This window comes from Theobroma umbraticum, unplaced genomic scaffold (assembly GCF_002168275.2).
Source record: "Theobroma umbraticum cultivar Fairchild unplaced genomic scaffold, ASM216827v3 scaffold_51.0, whole genome shotgun sequence".
Taxonomy (NCBI): domain Eukaryota; kingdom Viridiplantae; phylum Streptophyta; class Magnoliopsida; order Malvales; family Malvaceae; genus Theobroma; species Theobroma umbraticum.
Window position 1 is genome coordinate 5,969,976 of NW_018397260.1, and position 19,244 is coordinate 5,989,219.

A 19,244-nucleotide genomic window follows, 5' to 3' on the forward strand; every position below is an offset into this window, starting at 1 on the left:
TACCCTCTTTTTTCTTTGTCACTACCCAAACCTTTTTGCTTTGTTTTGTATTATCGCAAGGATTATTAATTATCTCCACTAAACCAACCACTTTAATCAAACAGGATATTAACGGCCGTCCGTTTGATTCACCGTTTACTTTGACAAAAACTCATTGTAACCCATGACGTGTCTCCCCCTCATTGGCTCCCCACCCGGTTTATTAAAAAAAAACAGAATCGCTTTCTATTAGTATCCTTTTTAAAGGAAGAGTGCGCTCTCTTTGGTCCTCTCTGTGCAATGGTCTGTCGTCGTTGACCACAACCTGGGGCCAAAGCGACGCGCCATGGCTCGAACCTGGTTTCACCTAACCTCTTCCGTTCTAATCGTCTGTTCCGTACTCTGGTTCCATCTATCCACCGTCAATGCAAAACATCATCACCGACGGCCGATGGTCCTCCCTCTACATCTATCATCACGCAATCATTCCCTGCACCGACACGTGGACAATCTCCGCCGTCATCTCCAGCAATCGGAGTTCTCTCGTTCCACTCCAAACGCTCGGATGAGACTCTATGATGATCTCCTTTCCAACGGGTATCTATCCTGTAAAAAAGGTTCCAATATTTTTTCTTTTGAATTTTCGAAATATTGAGGATTTTCTTTTTGGTAATTTGCAGTTACTATACGACTCGGCTATGGATAGGGACGCCGCCTCAGGAATTCGCGCTCATCGTCGATACCGGAAGTACTGTAACGTATGTTCCTTGCTCCAGTTGTGCACAGTGCGGCAAGCATCAGGTTCGGTCCCTTCTTATCAAGTTCGTACATTTCAGCGTTTCCGTTTATAATTGTTATTAATGAATTTGAAATTGACGCCTTTATTTAAGTGAGATTGCGGTTTTTAACTTTATCAAATTTGAATTAGTGAGTAATTAGCTTAGTAGAATTTTTAAGTAAACAGAGGAGTTAAATCGCGATTTAGATTCTTAGCTTTTACCATTACGAGAAAGTGAGCTATGCTTAGCTACTAGATTTAAGTTTTGTCCTAATTTCTTGATTTCTTAAATCTGTGACTGTTAGAATATAGAAATTTATCAGGGGAAATTGGTGAGTTTCTGGCAATATTAATCTCCTATTGGAATCCAGGATCCGAGGTTCCAACCGGATTTGTCTAGCACTTATCAACCTGTAAAATGCAATCCGAGTTGTAATTGTGATGATGAGCAAAAGCAATGCACATATGATAGACGATATGCTGAGATGAGTTCCAGCAGTGGGGTGCTTGGAGAGGATGTTGTTTCTTTTGGGAATGAAAGTGAACTTGTGCCTCAGCGTGCTGTTTTTGGTTGTGAAAATATGGAAACGGGTGATCTTTACAGCCAACGAGCTGATGGTATAATAGGTTTGGGTCGTGGCCGGCTCAGTATTGTGGATCAACTTGTTGATAAGAGTGTTATTGGTGATTCATTTTCTTTGTGTTATGGTGGGATGGATGTTGGTGGGGGTGCAATGGTTCTCGGAAATATCACTCCTCCCCCTGATATGGTCTTCTCCCATTCTGACCCTTTCCGTAGGTATACTTCTTTCAAAGGATCATATTTGTGGATGCATTTTTCTTAAGAATGCATCTGGTTCTTCTTACACATTCACTGTAGCTTTTGAATGTCAACAGCCCTTACTACAACATTGAGCTTAAGGCAATGCATGTTGCTGGAAAGCCATTGAAGTTACACCCTGGGATCTTTGATGGAAGGCATGGAACAGTACTGGACAGTGGAACAACATATGCTTACCTTCCAAAAGCTGCATTTGTTGCATTTAGGGATGCTGTAAGATCTAATAGCTTTGAGTTTCATGCTAATTTTAGTTTTTTGGTAGCCAGGTTCTCATGTTCTTTTCTACGATTGTTATGCTGTTCTTTCTCCTATGATACTTTACTATTTACTTTTCAGAAGCCAGAATTATTAATTGAGGCATAGAAAAAGTTTTTGATTTTGCATATGACGATTAAAGGATGTGCTCTTGTTGCATTTAATGCGCCCTAATGGATGAATGACTACTCATGTTGTCATTTATTGTAACATATATTACTTTGAGAGAATGAGTTAGAAATTTATGCAGTTAGGTATTATATAACAAGGCAACTGTGAAGGAAACTCAGTATTGATACATCTTTTACATATCTGGGTAACAATGTTATTTAAACTAGTTGTTCTTTATGAAAACTGCTTTATTACTTTCCAAGCACTTGGAGGTGCTGCTTCTTAAATATTGGTACTATGCTTTAGTTATCCAATTTCTGGAACTTGTCGTTTTATAAAACGTGTTCCCTTTGGAAGTGTGAAGCATGTCCATTCTGCATGGCTCTTATCCTTCAACAGATATGGAGTCCATTTCCATCATTATTATTGGGACAACAGTAATGGCACTTTGACAGGAACTAAATTACTAGCAAAATATTAACTACTATCCAGTACAATATTATAATTGATTTATAGCAATTTGCATTTGGTAAGTTATTGTGAAAGCCTTTGAATGAAATTAACATGTTTATGACAACTATGATTTTTGGGATTGATTTCTGTGGTTTAGCCATTTAGGATTTAGTATTCTGAACTGTTGCTTGGTTTGTGGCCCCATTTTTGAAAATTATGGCTGCAACCACAGCATCAAGTGTTCATTATGGCTGCAACCATGATTGATATCTTTCATCAGAAAATACTTAATGGTGGTGTTTGTTCTTTACTTGCTGCAACTCAAACTATTCTGGCAGTTTAATTTTAATTGTCTTTAAGTTTTATTTTTGTTTTAGTTTAAACTTTATTAACATAATATCAGCATCTATTTTCTTGCATGCTAATGTTTGGAACTGTTCTTCATGGTTATTTGTCTATTTCAATGCAGATCATAAGGGAAGTTCATTTTCTCAAAAGGGTCCATGGTCCTGATCCAAATTATGATGATATCTGTTTTTCCGGTGCTGGAAGGTGTTGCCAATACCTTTTTCATTTTATGTGAATGCTGATGCTTGTTGTCCTGAATCCATCTTTATGGTTTTCTTGAAATGTGATACAGGGATGTTTCCCAACTAGCAAAAATTTTCCCAGAGGTTGAGATGGTATTTAACAATGGAAAGAAGTTATTGCTGTCTCCAGAAAACTACTTGTTCCGGGTAATTAACCTTTTTTGAACTTTGCATTCTTGAAGAGCAAAATGGGTCCTTGGTTGGTGGCAAAGCTATTATAAGTGGTTATAAAACATTTTTGCATCATCTATTTTCTGTGCTAGTTCTTCAAAGAACTTTCTGACACATATCTCCTCTGTCTCGTAATGGGATGCTTTGTAGCATACAAAAGTTAGTGGTGCGTATTGCTTGGGAATTTTCCAAAATGCAGAAGCGACTACTCTTTTAGGAGGTATGTTGCACCATTTGCTTAAAACAAAGCCCTCTCTCCCTCAATGTATGTGCATGAATGTGCAAGTGTAGCATATGCCTACCATATAGTTTTGAAAAATGTATGCCAAAAATCTAAAGTTCTTTCTGTATACTATGGTCCAGTCCAACTCAATAGATCATGTTTGTTTAGATGACTGCAGTAATAATCTCTTAACTTTTGTTTGTTTGAGGCAGGCATTGTCGTCCGTAACACCTTAGTCACTTATGATCGGGGTAATGACAGGATAGGCTTTTGGAAAACTAATTGTTCTGAACTATGGAGGAGAGTGCAGTTCTCTGGTGCGCCTGCACCAGCTCCTTTAGTCTCCCAAAGCAAGGATACAAACATGGAAATTCCTCCAGCACTAGCCCCAAGTGGGTTGCTGCCAAATGTTCTTCCAGGTGCATTGCTTATTACTGCTTACTCATAAAAATCTCCTGTAGATTTAAAAAGGAGGCTTATAATTCGTGATAAATAGCATACATGCAACCCCTGGTATGTGTACGTGTGTGTACATCTGGTTTTATATTCTAGTCAGATACAGCTTATGCATATAAAGCTTATTATTGTTAAGATGGCCTAATTTCATACCATATCCTTTTGGTATAATCTTTTGTATGCTGCAGTCATCATTTTCTGCTCACAAAATGGGCTTGCTGCTTGTTTTTGAGATTATCCGTGTTGAGATGCTGCCAAGTGCTCCTTGAGCAGCTGCTCCTTTTGTAATTGTTCAGAACAGGCTCTTCTCATGATAGCTTCCATGCCAACAGGAGTCTCCAAATCTCAACGTTGAAGACTCCCCACGGCATTCCAGCTTATCATTAATAAAAACTCATCTTTCAAAAAAAAAAAAAATGGGCTTGCTGCTTGCTTTACACATTTAAGGTTTGCACCATGTGGTGCTTATTCATTTTCTGTGGGTCTGTCATTTAGTATGATGATAAGCCTAGTTGTCTTTTTGATTTCTGAGTGATAGTGATGCATGCATTTATACAAATGGATGGTGTAAAGTGTAAATTCTCTCTGATGAATATTGTCTCCCCCCACATGATAATCAGGTTCATTTCGTATTGGGTTTATAACATTTGATATGTCAATTAGCACAAATGATTCCAACTTGAAGCCCAACTTCAAGGAGCTTGCAGAATTAATTTCTCAGGAACTGGAAGTTGATAAATCACAGGTGCAGTTTAATTACTTAACTTGACTTTAACTAAGTCTTTTAAGCCTTGTGGGAATTAGATTTGAGGTTGTACGTTGGACTGCTTTTGAAATTTTCTTTTATTGATTCATTTTTTGAGGAAGAACCATCTTATTTGGTCATTGGTGCAATGTAATCTGAATCAGATTTTAACTAATGATAACATATAGTTGGAACCATTGGCAGAATTTCATGGCTGTTCTCAAAACATGTAATTTGCAGATTTAACTAGAGGTGTCCACCTGCCAGTTGGCCTGCTAGCCCCACCCAAATCTGGGGTGGGCTTGTATACCTATAGGTTGGGATGGGCCTAGAAAAAAGGCCTAGGCCCAATAAAAGTTCCAGCTGGATCTGGTTAAAGATTTCTGGGCCCAAGCTTAAGATTTTAGGTATAAAGCATAGCTTTGAGCCTAACCCTAGTCAAGCAATGGACATCTCTATTTTTGACTCGAACTTGGAAATTAATTATGCTTGCACTATGATTATTTGTGGTTTTTTTCTTCTATTTTGTGGGGACTGGGGAGGGGACTTATGGTGGTGACCATTATATGCACTTATCTTGTAGCCCAACCATTACCTCCCATAGTGTCGTTTTAGAATTATAGGTGTATCTGTTAGTGTAATTAGTATCTCTTCATATTGCTTTGTGTTTGACAGTTATGAATTAGTCTTATCTGGTTCACCAGTACTTATGTGATTGTTTTGATTCTTCAGGTTCGCCTGTTGAACATCACTTCCAAAGGGAATGATTTCCTTGTTAGATGGGGCATTTTTCCAGCTGCCTCTGCCAATTATATTTCTAATACGACTGCACTGGTATTATCACTACTGTGAAGTCTGAGATACTAATATTTGCATATTCAACTTAATCTTTACCTATCTATTTACCACAGTATTGAACTGAATCTTATTTTCCTTTATTATGCGCAGAGCATCATCCTGCGCTTAAGGGATCATCGAATGCAGTTTCCTGAGAGATTTGGGAATTATAAGTTGGTTGAATGGAATGCTGAACCTCAAAGGAAGATGTATGTTCTCTTTTGCTTTCCACTTATTTTAATTCCTTTTATGCTACTAGGGTGGATTTAATTGGCTACTATTATTGTGATGAACATATCTTTGGAGCATTTTGGACAATGAAGGAACCCAAAAGTCTAGCCTACTTATTACAGATGAAAATAATAAGTAATATTTGTGCTAGAGATGAGATATGGAATTCTGAGTCCCACTCAAAGACCTGGAGGAAAATCTATCATTTTTTTAACCCCCAACACTAATACAACTAGCAAATTGTATCTTGAACTATGGGCTGCGTGGAGACCTGGGTCAAATGATCCTATTTGTCTTAGCTGTATTGCCTTTTTTTTTCATCTTGCCTTCCTTTTTTTTTTTCTTTTCTGGGGACTTATAGACCAAATGTTGTCTGCTTTGAGGTGCATTTAGAGTGTCTCATGTTTACCGGTGCTTATGTGAAGGTAGTTATGAAAGTAGAGATTTATAAAGTATACAAATAAAGAATGCAATATGTACTGTCTTATGATTGCTGTGTTGATTAAGGTCACAGTTGAAGGGATGGGATTGGAAAGCCAGAATGTGATTGGTCATTAGAAAGATGGGAGTGAGTTGGCAATAGAGTAGTTGTGGATGGTCCTGGTGGAGTGAAAGGCCAACAGATTAGCACTTATTTTGCAGCCCAGCGTGTGGTGATTAGGAGGGTTGCGAGGGGCACGTGATGCAGCAATGGGCCCCTTTGTTTAGATTATTGTAGTAGACCATGATATTTTCCGTAGTATCTATTACCTCGCTACAAGTTTGGGTCTTTCTACCCCAAGGTCAAGGTTCAGTTTTAGGACTTTTTTTACTATGAAGCTATTTTACTTGAACTCAGATAGGTGTGTGACATGGGTAGTTGGGTGCAGTAAAATTTTCATAAAATTTCACATTGAGACTGATTTGTAGGATCTCAAAGGTCATGTCCATGTGACTGATTTATGGTTGTCTAACCTGGGTCAAATGCAATTACATTAGAACAAAGAATCCTTTGGATTTTAGAGTACACTTCCAAGTTCCCTGTTTTTGTTGGTCCAAGGGCATTCTTTCCTAGACTCTGTATATTACTACTTTCTTTTCCCATCATCCTGAACTGGTTTAGCTTCAGAAATAACGTTGGGTTCCTACTGTTGCTTAGCAGGACATGGTGGCAACATCACTTTCTGGCACTGGTTCTTGGATTTGTAACTACTCTGATTCTTGGTTTGTCAGCTATTGGGATATGGTTGGTTCATCGACACAGACAACAGGCAATCAGTGCTTATGAGCCTGTTGGTGCTCCTATTCCGGAGCAAGAGCTTCAGCCTCTTCAATCTTAAATTTTCGTCCGTCTGCTGCATAGTTTTCTTGTATACTATTTTATAATCTTGCACAGAATACATGCTTTTGGAGCTCCCAAAATGATGATGGTGGTGGATCCATGCCAGATCAGTATGAGAAGATACATATGCAATTCCTCTGTTGTACAATTTTTAATTTCCAATTTTTAGAAAAAAGAAAACCAATAGTGCAAATAGATCATTGGACTAGAACATATTTTTGACTGTCATATGTCGAAACAAGTCTCTCAGATCAAGTAATACAAGACCCATTGAGGAATGAAATTATTGTAGTTATTATTCTCTATCTTTCCCCCCATCTGAGTATTGGAAACATATGGTTTTTCTATCATTCCCTCGTGTCGTGGGCATTGCAGTATGTAAAATATCACATTTACCTACATTCTATCGTTGGCCTTCAACCCCAATCTCTGATGGTTCCAGCATAGAAAAAGCAGACCCCGTTGCTCTGGTTTTGAAACATTCTAGACTGATTGTGAGGATGCTAACGCTGTGTTCCTGGCCTTGATTACAGTCGAACGTGATTCCCCGTTGGTAAAGACCTCACAACCCCTCCAATTTGGGTGTGGCAACTGAGGAAATGGTCTAAAGTGGGAAAATACACACGCAAGCAGACTACAGTGGTCCTCTAAAGCTTAATTCTCCAATAATGTGAACCGAATGATGGAAAAGGTTATAGATAACAAGAGTAAGGAAGACAATCGAGTTTTGGGAGTGAAAATTACGGTCTTCTTTCAATTTATTGGTGTATTCTTGGTAAGAGACGAGTAATTTCCATTTTCTGACCTTCCTCACCAGCTGCTTTGGTGCTTGGCGACGATGATTTTACACTCAAAAGTAACCCATAAGTTCCGGCTGCCTGCCTCTTAGGATGATCTTGGTAGCAGAAGGAGAAGGATTTCCTCTAATGGAGACAGAATCTAGCCCCGTGAACTGATTCCCACCAGATTTCCACGTATGGAGATAGTAGTAGATGATATTTACACTTTCTACTTTGCAGTATACTGTTGGAGGGTCAAATCCCAGAAGGCAGAAACCTCTAATGCGCTCTGGAACTTCAAAAACATGCCCACCCTGTCATCTTGCTAAGGGTTATTACTGGAAGTTCGCATACAAGTGAGCAAGGGGTACGGCCATTGGTGGCAAACATTATGGTAGCAGCATAATGGTGTCTTTTTCTGCGAACTTTTCTCCTTTTCCAGTACTTGTACCGTTCACGATCGAACATATCTGTCCTTGTAAGTTACAGAAGTTATGACATCTCACAGGCAAAGAAGACAATCTTTTTCTCGTTTCTGATCCACGCTGACTCCTGAATAGACGATGGAACTTGGAAGGGAAGGCAGGGAGAAATACTATTGTCTTCCTAGGTCCATTAAAAAAATTACTGCTACCACCTTATTGGTTGGATTATGTACAGTTGATCTTAAGTATTAATTGCAAGAATCTGATCGATGACCATATGACCGGACAACTCATAAAACATAATGGCAGAAATTCCAAGGTCAAACCCAAATTGTATTCTCCCCTTCCCTCATTAAATTAAATTCGTTGAGATGGTGCATTGGTGCTTCAAACCTTCAAAGCTTAAAGCCTCTTCCTGGCAAATGGTGACGAAATAATCATGCTTGGTGGCATGAATCGAGCGGCAATCATAAAGAACAGGGCCAAAGGGTGACCGCCAGGGTCCAGGGACAAAACAAAGTGGCTATTACATCCTACATTGCCCGTGAATAGGCTGCTTAGAGAATTACTAAACCAGTCTACCTCGAACCAAAAACTTATGTTGAACAAGGCGTCGAATCACGCATCTCTCAGCGCCACAAACTTAATTGAAGATCTTGAGCTTGTACATCATCGTTAAGTACAATTCAAGCCTGCCAAAGCTAGCTGGCCTTCGCTTTTAAAATCACAGCCATAATCAACACCTTACAATTTACTGTTTTAAGCGGTAGATCATTAAGTTTTTTTTGAAAGATGAGTTTTTATTAATGATGAGCTGGAATACCGTAAGGAGTTTTCAATGTTGATATTTAGAGACTCCTGTTGGCATGGAAGCTATCATAAGAAGAGCCTGTTCTGAACAATTACAAAAAGAGCAGTTACTCAAGGAGCACTTGACAGCATCTCAACACGGATAATCTCAAGAACAAGCAGAGTTCTGGATAAATTCCTAAACAAAAGTCTAATACTAGTAAAAATAGATCATCAAGTTAATCACATTTTTAGCACAAATTAACCATTAGTGAGTCATTGAGTTGTCAGAGACTACACAGAATAATGAAATTTGAAATAATAGTAATTATGTAAATGATATAAAGATCAAATTAGAAAATTACTAAGTACATGAAAAATTAATCAAATATGTAAGGGATTCATAACCCAGCAGAAGGACACCAGTTTTTATTCCTTTGATAGTCCAATATCTAAGACTTAAAAATATATATTTAACAGGTAAATTTGACTTAGATAAACCTTATTTATAGCTTAATAGAAGCCTTTAATGGTTCCTCTTCCATGACTTTCAAACCTTTAGTCCCACAAGCAAACGTAGGCTTGCACAGTTTTTACTACATTGTTATGGGGAAAAGGAACAGGAATGCAAGTAGCTAGGAAACAATCTAAGGGCACTTTGGCTTACCCTTAGAGTTCTTCATGTCCCTGTAGCAGGGGCACTCCTGCTTGTTCCCATATGTCCCAGATGGAACACAATTGCATTTCTTGCAGCAAATCCCGCAGTACTTCAAGCACCTGTCTTTTACCCCTGCCTTTGAGCATCTCACCTTACACTTTGAGTCGCAGAAACCTTCCACAGACGAAACCACAAACCCATCATTAGCATACTCAAATAAAACCGACCAAAGATACCGAGTTTTTCCATTTGTTCACTATTAGTTTATCCATATTTCTTACCTGAACCGGCCATTGACACCTCAAAGAAAGAGGAACTGAGAACAAGGGAAACAAGCAGGAAAGTCACCAAGATGAGCTTCATGATCTTTACCAACAAAGTTTTTCTTATAAGCCCTAAAAATCAAAGAAAGTAGCAGGTTTTAACTCTTCTTTTATTTCTATGCTGAACATAAGTAAAATATGAGAATGTTTTCCTAGGAGAGTTGGCAATGGAATGAGCCGGGGGGGCCTTACTTATAGGGAGAAGGAGGAGTAGGTAAAAAGTAAGGAAGTTCTTTTAAACGATAAATTAAGTAACATCAACAGCAAATTACAGACTGTCGTGGGGATATTTGGGTTTGGTGGGGTGGCATCTCCGAGTTGGTTTATGGCTTTAGCTGCACTGCCCCTCCAGTAACAGGACTGGACTGTAAGGAACATCAAGTACCAATCAAACAAACTCTTTTTAATTTTGGCGTCGTGCCATTCTTTTATTTGGCCTTCCTCGACAACATTTAATAACACGAAAAGTTACTGGGTTGATTATTTGGCCTTCCCGTTCTTTCCTTCTTTTATCATCCTAAGTTTTGTCATCCAGTACCAGCTATGGAAAGCAATCTCGATACAAACCAAAGTAAGCGGACCTTAATTAAACTTTTTAGGGATTTTTTACAGATATGTGTGGCTGTAACCTGGCGCTTATCTGCTAGAGCAGGCTGGTCACCTCGTAATTGTACCTACCTCGAACACGTTATTCCAGCCGCAACTCAGCTAAGGCAGGCTGATTTAATCTCTCTTTGATTCCAAGTTGCCGAATGCCTATTTCTCAGCCATAAGCATACAATGCGTTCAATGCTTCTGATTGAATCAAGGTTCCGTGACATTATTGAATCATGAACGAGTCAATAGACATGGCATACGTATACTTATACCCAATCTCAATCTCATTCCTGCTCCCAAGTTGCCAAATCTTTTTGTTGAAGATGCATATAAAAAGTTTGGCATCACACTCATGACCTATTTAGTCCTTTGGCGTATGTTTCCCTCTGAATCACAACAGACCACGCGACATGGCACGCTTTAGGTGCAAAGTACAGGGATCTCCTTTCATGGCACCGCATTCCCGGAAGTGATAGCAGCATTATAGTTGTCTGCTTTCCTTCTTTCCTCTCTCTCTCTCTCTCTTCTCTCTCTCTCTCTCTCTTCTTTCTCTCTTCTCTCTCTCTCTCTCTCTCTCTCTCTAACTTTCCAGAGTCTTCTTCCGACCCCCCTATCCGGCCAAAAAAGGAAAATAGTAAGTTGTTTCAAAAGAAAAGAATGGGACTGAACATGCAAGAGTAATCTTAAAGGCATGAATGCATGGTAGCCAAGCAAGTACGTACCTAAGGAAAGTGTTCACTGTCCACCCACATAATTCCTTCCAAGGAATTACACTAGTTGGATCTCACTGCCCATTGGATATGTTTCGTTTTTCAAATTATGGATCGCTATCACTTCAAAAAATCAGAAAGATCTATCTTTTGAGCACTTCCCAGTGACAATTGGCAAATGCTGGCAGCCACATTAATTTCTAAGAGGTTTTGTGGAGTCCCACATAGATTTGTGCGTCATCACATTCACAGTGATTATGTGAACAAAAGGACACATTCTGCGTTAACTTGACGTTACCCATTCCCTAAACCTACGCTCACTGCTTCTGCATGCAAACCGGAGTAACTTAACAGGAACAAATGGAAATTTCCGACGCATAATCTTCTTCCAATGGACACAATTAATTTATAAGCTTTACTTAAAAGTAGCAAATTAAGAGATTCACATGACAATGACAAGAAACAAACATAAAAAGTTGGTTCAAGTCAGGTAAATGAACCTGGATTGAACATTATTGTTAACAAAACGATATTGAAAAAAGACTGGCAATTTCTTTATAAATAAGACTTGAGCCTATAATAGAAGTATATATGGCTCAACTTTTCAGAGGCATGGTGGTCTAGCAATCTGCTCGTTTACGTAATAAAAACAATGCCATATTGAATCTATCTAATAGCCATTCCAAGACGAAATAATACTAGTCTCGTAGCGTAAATTGTGACCAAGTGATTCTTCTCTCTCTAGAAGAACCAAGGAAGGAAATATAAATGACGATGCTCTGCATTTGCATGATGCCTAATGGTTTCTTTTATGAGTTGTAATACAGTTGAACAGGATTAAAATCAGCTGCATGAAAGCTGAATTAGAGAAGCAGAACTTTAAAAACATCACAGAGATGTCTGAAATCTGAATCAGAAGTGATAATTAATCTTCCTAATGGCATAAGTTTACGTAACATCGTTGTATTGGAATCAGAATTAAAGCAACATACATCCAAAGAGCAACAATTGTGTGGGGTTTGGACGGTTTAATACGTAAAAGGAAGCCCCCTACCTAGACACTCCCAACAAGGGAATTGATAGCTGTCAAGCCAAAGAACGTGCCCTTCCTTTCAGCTTCATGTCAAGTGAATGATCCACCTCCGCAGGGAAATTGAAACCGACGGTTGTCCATGAAAATTTTTATGCTTTCGGACTGAGGAGTAAGAGTAATCTGAACGGGTCCCATTATGAGCCTATTACCCAGGAAAGTTTCTAGCATTATGGGAGTTGTCAGGATTTAAGCTAATCCTAGCTCAAAAGATAAAAAAAAAAAAAAGTTCTAATACCATCTCAAACTTCCAATTTTGAAAGACAAATAAATAAAAAGAGCATTAATCTCTACCAAAAAAACCCTAACTGAAAGTACTAGAAAATTAAATTACAGACGTAAGATCATACAAAGCACATTTTCTTAGGAAGGATAACATAAATTAGTTGTGGATCCAATTAATATCAAGTCAACATAATTAACGTCATATCAGTATATAATCAATATCACGCCAATAAATCAAAGTACCACTTATGTTAACATACTTAATAATAAAAATTTAACTAGATTTAGATTAAAATTAACAAATTAAAAAGTGTAATAATTCACTTTAAGTAAATTATTACAAAAAACTAAATCACATGTTTTATTAAATACAAAAAATATTAACATAATTTAACCTTATAAAAATTATACATCTCAATCTCAAATCTTCTTCAAGTGGATTCAATTTGGGTACTTAAATTACCTTATAAAATTATTTTTTTTTCAAGATATATAAGGGATAAGTTAGTGGATAAAAGAAAAAAAAGGGTAAAACATAGGAAAAATAGCAAGAGCCCAAACCGGGTAAGATACAAATTTGGGCTAGCAAGTCAATGTTTAGATTCAAGCAGCTCTAGAGAAAAAAAATAATAAAAAACCCATTAACCCAATCAATATATTAGGGCCAGCAATTGAGCCTTGGAATGAGATCCTCTGGTTCAAACTCTTTTCCAGTCACCGTTTTGACGTGAAATGTCGGGTTTGAATAAAGTGGGTTGAGGGAGATCGGTTTAAATCAGGAATTGAATGCACGTTGCTGCTTAGTCTTCAAAGTTATCCAAAGTCAGATTCTAATCTTAACTTATTCCGACTTTTAATTGGCATCATTTACACCAAGGTCTCTAGTTCTGTACTCACCTCGTTGCTGCCACTAGATTAATAGTCGTAGTTTGGTGACATTAATCTCAAATATGCCGACAAGAAAAGATGTCAAAAAAAAAAGACTAACAATTTAAGCCTAATCACTAAACCATATCCTACAATTATAATGACCCCACCATCTACCTAACTTAATCATCTCTTTTCTCGTATTGATCAGACATAAACCCCATTTGCATGTTAAGATTTAACAATTTAATTAAGATGCATTTTAATTTGGTTGAAAAACAAAAAGATATTCAGTTAAAAAATGAAAAAAATAATAATTTGTGATACTTTTTAATTAAATTAAAAAATATATAATGATAAAATTACATACATTCAAAATGAGAGTAAAGTAATGCTCTAAAAAATTTGATACTCTAGGAAAAAATATTTTAATTGTTCGCGATGCTGATAATTAAAATGGATAGATTAAAGATTTATAATCATAAGACGAAATACAAGATTGTAAGATAAGTTGTGCCTTGGCACTTGATTGTGTAAGAAGAGTTTCAATTTACCTTTCACTGTCTAACCTTAGAAGCAACTTCAATGAATAAATAAAATTACTGCTCAGTCTTAATCATACTCTCAACATGGAGTTAAGAGTAGACATATGATTGCAACGAGATAATTTATTCTAAAAAGAAAAAAAATAGAAATTAGAAAGAATATATTGAGAAACAAAATTTTGGACAGGGGCAAGGTGTGATAACTAAAGGTTAAGACAGTCCCCACACCCCAATGACAAAAGGTGGCTGCCCAAAGCATTGTTTGTCTTGAAGCTTCGTAGCCTACTGGCTTGCCTTGTTTCAGAGCTGAGATAATGATGGTGCAGACCAAAACAGACCCATGATTGGCAAACTGAGATATTATTCAGGAAAGAAAGTTCAACTTGTTTGGCAGAGAATCGGGGAACTCTTTGATTTAGATGAGTTAGATAAACGTGCAGATGAGATCTCGAGATGTTTTCTTATGAGTTGGAACATTTTGCGTTAGCAGATTCCCAAAGTATGCCTTAACCTTGCTCTTAAGTTAAGCCTGTCTTTTTTACTTTGGCTGTTGGACCGCCATCTTAGTTAAGGTCGTTGGGTCTAGCACTCAACTAATCCAGCGAAACTCACGCTCTTGAGAGAATAAAGAGAAGGGAGATATAAAAAGACAGACTAAGCTAAAGATGGTTTGTTGATCTATCTAAGAATATTTTTCTTTTGTCCAAAAGATCTTGTCCGAGATTTTTATTTTCCAGTTTATAGATCAAATTAAGGTTTCTTTTGTTTAATTAAAAAAATAGAATTCCAATCAAATCAAAATAACTTACTTAATTTATGCAAAATATAATAACAATATAACATGTTACTTGCATGGATTGATTTAGTTTATGATTCTTCTTCTTCTATATATCCCTCTTTGCCAGGTACTTGCTCCATTAATTTTCTTTTGTTCATGTTCCTATCTTATCCTCCAACAGCTGAATCATCTTTCTTTAGTTATTTCAGAGCTCTTGAATTTAATGCAGGGTTTTTGAGACCTGCTGCTTAAAAACTGAGAATTTAATGCAGCATGATTGCAATTGATTTTCTCTATCAAATAATGCTCAGTAAGTGCTGCTTCAGGCAATCATAACCAACAAGTTTCAGTGGGAGTCATTGGCTATGAGTCTAAATTTAAACAGCTGCATAATCTTTAATTAATGGTATGGGTCATCCCCATCATTGGTATAAATTGTTCATTAAACCCACCAAGTTGCAACTATAAAAATGCTAGAATATATATATATATATATATTTTAATTGTCATGGGTGAGAAATACAAAAAGCCAGGGAAATATCATTCTCATTTCCATTTTTGGACAAAGAGAAGAAGAGCATACAAAAACTAGTACTAAACAAAAGTGAAAAGTTAGGCTCCCGTGATTGGCGATGTGATGTGAGAAGAATTGGTGCGGAAAAAGGCAATGCAATGGCTGCATCTCACTAAAAAGAGATATTGTAATTGGGTGTAACATTTTCGTCCTGTCGTCTATTCCAAAGAATAAATAAATTAAATATTTGGGATAGCGGAAGTCATGCCAAGTATCTGCCCTGTCAAATCTATGCTGGCTGAGTAGAGGTGCCCCCCCATTTCCATTTGAACATTTTTCACTTTTAAAATCAGCAATTAATACAAATTCCAGGGACCATATCTGTTAGTTCAAATGTTTATTTTATCATAAGCTCTCTTATCTCCACATGCCTTTTCCCTCAGTCATTTGAATGGCAATTGGCGTAGATCACAGATTGAACAAAGCAAAAATAAATAGGGACAAGTGGTTGATCGGTATTTATTTATTTTTTATCTTGGATTGGAATTTAGGTGTTAAATAGAGAATAATTAGTTGTTATTCGCTGCCTTATAGTTATGCATAACTTCCTTGATCCATAAAAAGTTTTCGAGATTTTGTTTTTGTTTTGCTTTTCTTAATAGGAATATAATCCGATTATTTTGATGCACTTATATTAATTTTAGTACAAAACTAAGGAAAAAAAAAGGTCCCATGTTAGTTTAATATGAGGGCTTTGTTTTTTTTAATCAAGACATAATAAGAAAAAAGAAAAGAAGAAAGTGTAGTAATTACAACTTCTTCCAACATTATCACTCTCATTCCCGCACGCTTAGCACGCTCACGATTGATTATTATTATCCCACTACCCCTGTTATTTTAATCATTGTTTGACCACACTTGACCGTTGCTGACGCCGGCGCTAACCCCCAAGCAAATCCCTTCACGAAAACAGATTGGCCGTTTCATTTTCCGTCACGAGATAACATTTTGTCAGTCCCAAATACAGACGACAAAAAATAAAAAATAAAAAAAAATATTTTTATTTTATTTATTTTTGAAAAATGGTCACGACAGCAGAATGTAACCACCTACTGCGATACAGTTTGCTTGTCCCGCGGGAAGAACCTGAGAAATTAATTTATTAATTAATTACTTGGCTTTTATTAAAAAAAAAAAACACTATCAATTTCCTTCTTATTAACGCCATTCTCTGTGTCTTTTGTTTTATTTTTTTTTTCTCAGTATCTTAAGCTGCTTTTTTCAGTGAGCATTGTTCTCCCTGTTGCTTTCGTCTTCTCTTTTACACTTTAGTGTCTCTTGCGCGCTTTAAGACCACAAGGGAAAGGAAGGAAGCTTAAAGATAAGCTCTGTCGTTTCAGTTCAGTGGCAGAGTCGAAGAAATGGAGAGAAAGCAGGGCTTTTTTTCGGTGGTGAGGGGGTTGTCTCCAAGTCGATCGCGAGCCAAGAGTCCGGCGAGGAGTGCGTCACCAATGTCGAGCTTGTTGCGCCGTAGAAGGAGCAACAACCGCCATGTGTCGCAGCCGGAGCCGTTGATTTTTAGGTCTGGGAGCTTGAGGCCTGCGGAGGCTTTGTCGCCGTTGAAAGAAGGGCCCGATCCGGATGGAACGGACGGTGGAGATTCGAGGATGGAAGGTAGGTGGGCCCAGTGGATGAAGGGTCAGCTGGCACGCGCACCTTCCGTTTCGACTTCAACGTGTAAGCGGTCCGATCTGAGGTTGTTGCTTGGAGTCTTGGGTGCGCCGCTGGCGCCGGTGCACGTTAGCGCTTTGGACCCTTTTCCTCACCTCAGCATTAAAGATACCCCAATCGTTAGTCCCTTTTTTTCTGTCTTTCTTTCTTTCTTTTTCTTTTTTCTAATGCTGCAATTAATTGGTTGCTTTAAAAGCTCTAGTATTTTTTTTTTATCAGGTGGAATTTTCTTTTGTTAAATAAATTTTTACTGAAAGTACTGGAATTGGGGTTATCAAAAATCTTTTGCTAAGATTCTATTGTGGGGTTTGACTTTTCCTTTCATGCCAAGGATGGGAAAGAGAACAATAAATGAATTCAAGGTACAGTTAAAAATGTGCATCTTGATAGTTGAATGAGATGGCTTTATCCACCCAGAAGATAAGGGCCGATTCTGGCGATGTGTTTGATTTGCTATTTACTTTCAGTAGATTATAGATGAAGGGGGAGAAAAGAGGTGTGATTTTTAATGGGATTATAGTCGGGTTGTTTATTAAAGTTTTAAGCTTTTCTGTATTCTACTTAGTTTTCAATCTGGATCGGGTTTTTTGGTATCTTTCAGGTGATCTCTATAGGGAGAAATAAAGCTAAACGGAGGAATTTGTTCAGTATATTTTTGTTTAAGGGCTCGGCATTTCCTAGAAGGAGCTCTCTTTAACATGTTTCAGTTTATAATTTTGCAGGAATCTTCATCTGCTCAATACATATTACAGCAGTATACTGCTGCGTCAGGTGGGCAAAAGCTTCAAAACTCCATCCATAATGCTTATGCTATGGGAAGGGTAAGAATGATAGCTTCTGAGTTCGAGACGGCTAACAAGGTTACAAGGAACCGGAATTCTTCTAAAGCTGCAGAGTCAGGTGGGTTTGTCTTGTGGCAAATGAATCCGGACATGTGGTATGTGGAGCTTGCACTTGGAGGTAGCAAGGTTCATGCAGGGTGCAATGGGAAGCTTGTGTGGAGGCACACTCCTTGGCTTGGTGCACATGCAGCTAAAGGGCCTGTTAGACCACTGCGCCGTGCACTTCAGGTAAAGTTGCCTTTTCTCGCATATTCACTGTTTTTCATCTCAGATTATTCCTCATTATGCATAATCATTTACCCAACGATTTGAAACTGTATTCTTGTTGCAGGGTCTTGATCCAAGAACAACAGCAAGCATGTTTACGAATGCAAGATGCATTGGGGAAAAGAAGATAAATGGGGAGGACTGCTTTATCCTCAAGCTGTGTGCAGATCCTGCAACATTGAAGGCCAGGAGTGAAGGACCTGCTGAGATCATAAGACATGTTTTATTTGGCTACTTCAGCCAGAAAACAGGACTCCTTGTGCACTTGGAAGACTCACATTTGACTAGGATTCAGAACAATGGTGGTGATGCTGTCTACTGGGAGACTACAATCAATTCATTCCTTGAGGATTACAGGCCTGTTGAGGGAATAATGATTGCTCACTCAGGTCGCTCTGTAGTGACCCTTTTCCGCTTTGGTGATACTGCAATGAGCCACACTAGGACCAGGATGGAAGAAGCATGGGCAATTGAAGAAGTGGCATTCAATGTCCCGGGCTTGTCAATGGACTGTTTCATTCCCCCAGCTGAAATAAGATTGGCTTCAATTAGTGAATCCTGTGAGTTCTCTCAGGGTCCAAGGGTAAAAACTACTGTGGCTCCTACACCATATCGAGCCAAAGTTAGTACACTAGATAAAAGCTCATGACCCAGGTGGTAACAATGCAATCTGAAGAGGGATATTAAAGAAGAGGGGTTTTGGCTAAGTATCACACAACTTGACTACATGTAATAGTTTTACTTGACTAACTAATTAGAAGGTAAAGACGGGATTCTAGTTGTCTATGAGAATTTTGTATTGGATCAATGTCCCTTGAATTTGTAAATAGAGCACAATGATTGTAATATTTTCGCAGGTTAATACCAATGTAGTTTTTATCCCCCAAAGGAATGCCATTGTGGAATCAGGACTTGCTTTTTCCTGGAATCTCTATTCTAAAGAAGGAATTTAGCCACAATAGCTTATTTAACTATGCAGAAAGGCAAACGCCTTATGGGTGAATACCGCGGTCACTGAATTTTAGCTGGATAGAAATCTGGTTCTTGGCGAAGAGTTTGATAAAGGGATAAGGGAGTCAGTAGTTTCTATGCGTGAGGTCGTCCAAAAGCTTG

The 19,244-nt window shown here is 37.9% G+C and overlaps 3 protein-coding genes across 3 annotated transcripts; 2 read left to right on the top strand and 1 right to left on the bottom strand.

Moving 5' to 3' along the window:
• The first annotated feature begins 226 nt into the window (after positions 1–226).
• On the top strand, positions 227–7,296 carry LOC110416370 (aspartic proteinase 36-like). Its single transcript, XM_021428356.1, has 12 exons — positions 227–576; positions 660–780; positions 1,129–1,556; positions 1,655–1,811; positions 2,887–2,969; positions 3,058–3,154; positions 3,329–3,398; positions 3,614–3,820; positions 4,478–4,602; positions 5,335–5,436; positions 5,551–5,648; positions 6,812–7,296. Exons 1-12 carry the CDS (start codon positions 326–328, stop codon positions 6,987–6,989), a joined length of 1,917 nt encoding a protein of 638 aa, XP_021284031.1. The 5' UTR covers positions 227–325; the 3' UTR covers positions 6,990–7,296.
• A 2,016-nt stretch (positions 7,297–9,312) lies between these two features.
• On the bottom strand, positions 9,313–10,231 carry LOC110416371 (peamaclein-like). The gene is made up of 2 exons (XM_021428357.2): positions 9,924–10,231; positions 9,313–9,816 (listed from the first exon to the last, which is right to left on the bottom strand). The coding sequence occupies exons 1-2, from the start codon at positions 10,003–10,005 to the stop codon at positions 9,632–9,634; spliced, it is 267 nt and encodes an 88-aa protein (XP_021284032.1). The 5' UTR covers positions 10,006–10,231; the 3' UTR covers positions 9,313–9,631.
• Positions 10,232–16,431: 6,200 nt separating this feature from the next.
• On the top strand, positions 16,432–19,220 carry LOC110416085 (uncharacterized). Its single transcript, XM_021427918.2, has 3 exons — positions 16,432–17,141; positions 17,745–18,092; positions 18,196–19,220. The coding sequence occupies exons 1-3, from the start codon at positions 16,713–16,715 to the stop codon at positions 18,778–18,780; spliced, it is 1,362 nt and encodes a 453-aa protein (XP_021283593.1). The 5' UTR covers positions 16,432–16,712; the 3' UTR covers positions 18,781–19,220.
• The last annotated feature ends 24 nt before the right edge of the window (positions 19,221–19,244 follow it).

Excerpts from the sequence above, each read along its gene's own strand:
- LOC110416370 (XM_021428356.1), top strand. The coding sequence starts at position 326 with ATGGCTCGAACCTGGTTTCACCTAACCTCTTCCGTTCTAATCGTCTGT. Across the intron at positions 2,970-3,057 it reads TGTTTTTCCGGTGCTGGAAG|GGATGTTTCCCAACTAGCAA; the intron begins GTGTTGCCAATA and ends AATGTGATACAG. Across the intron at positions 5,437-5,550 it reads TTTCTAATACGACTGCACTG|AGCATCATCCTGCGCTTAAG; the intron begins GTATTATCACTA and ends TATTATGCGCAG.
- LOC110416371 (XM_021428357.2), bottom strand. The coding sequence starts at position 10,005 with ATGAAGCTCATCTTGGTGACTTTCCTGCTTGTTTCCCTTGTTCTCAGT. Across the intron at positions 9,817-9,923 it reads GGTGTCAATGGCCGGTTCAG|GTTTCTGCGACTCAAAGTGT; the intron begins GTAAGAAATATG and ends CGTCTGTGGAAG.
- LOC110416085 (XM_021427918.2), top strand. The coding sequence starts at position 16,713 with ATGGAGAGAAAGCAGGGCTTTTTTTCGGTGGTGAGGGGGTTGTCTCCA. Across the intron at positions 17,142-17,744 it reads GCATTAAAGATACCCCAATC|GAATCTTCATCTGCTCAATA; the intron begins GTTAGTCCCTTT and ends ATAATTTTGCAG. Across the intron at positions 18,093-18,195 it reads CACTGCGCCGTGCACTTCAG|GGTCTTGATCCAAGAACAAC; the intron begins GTAAAGTTGCCT and ends TTCTTGTTGCAG.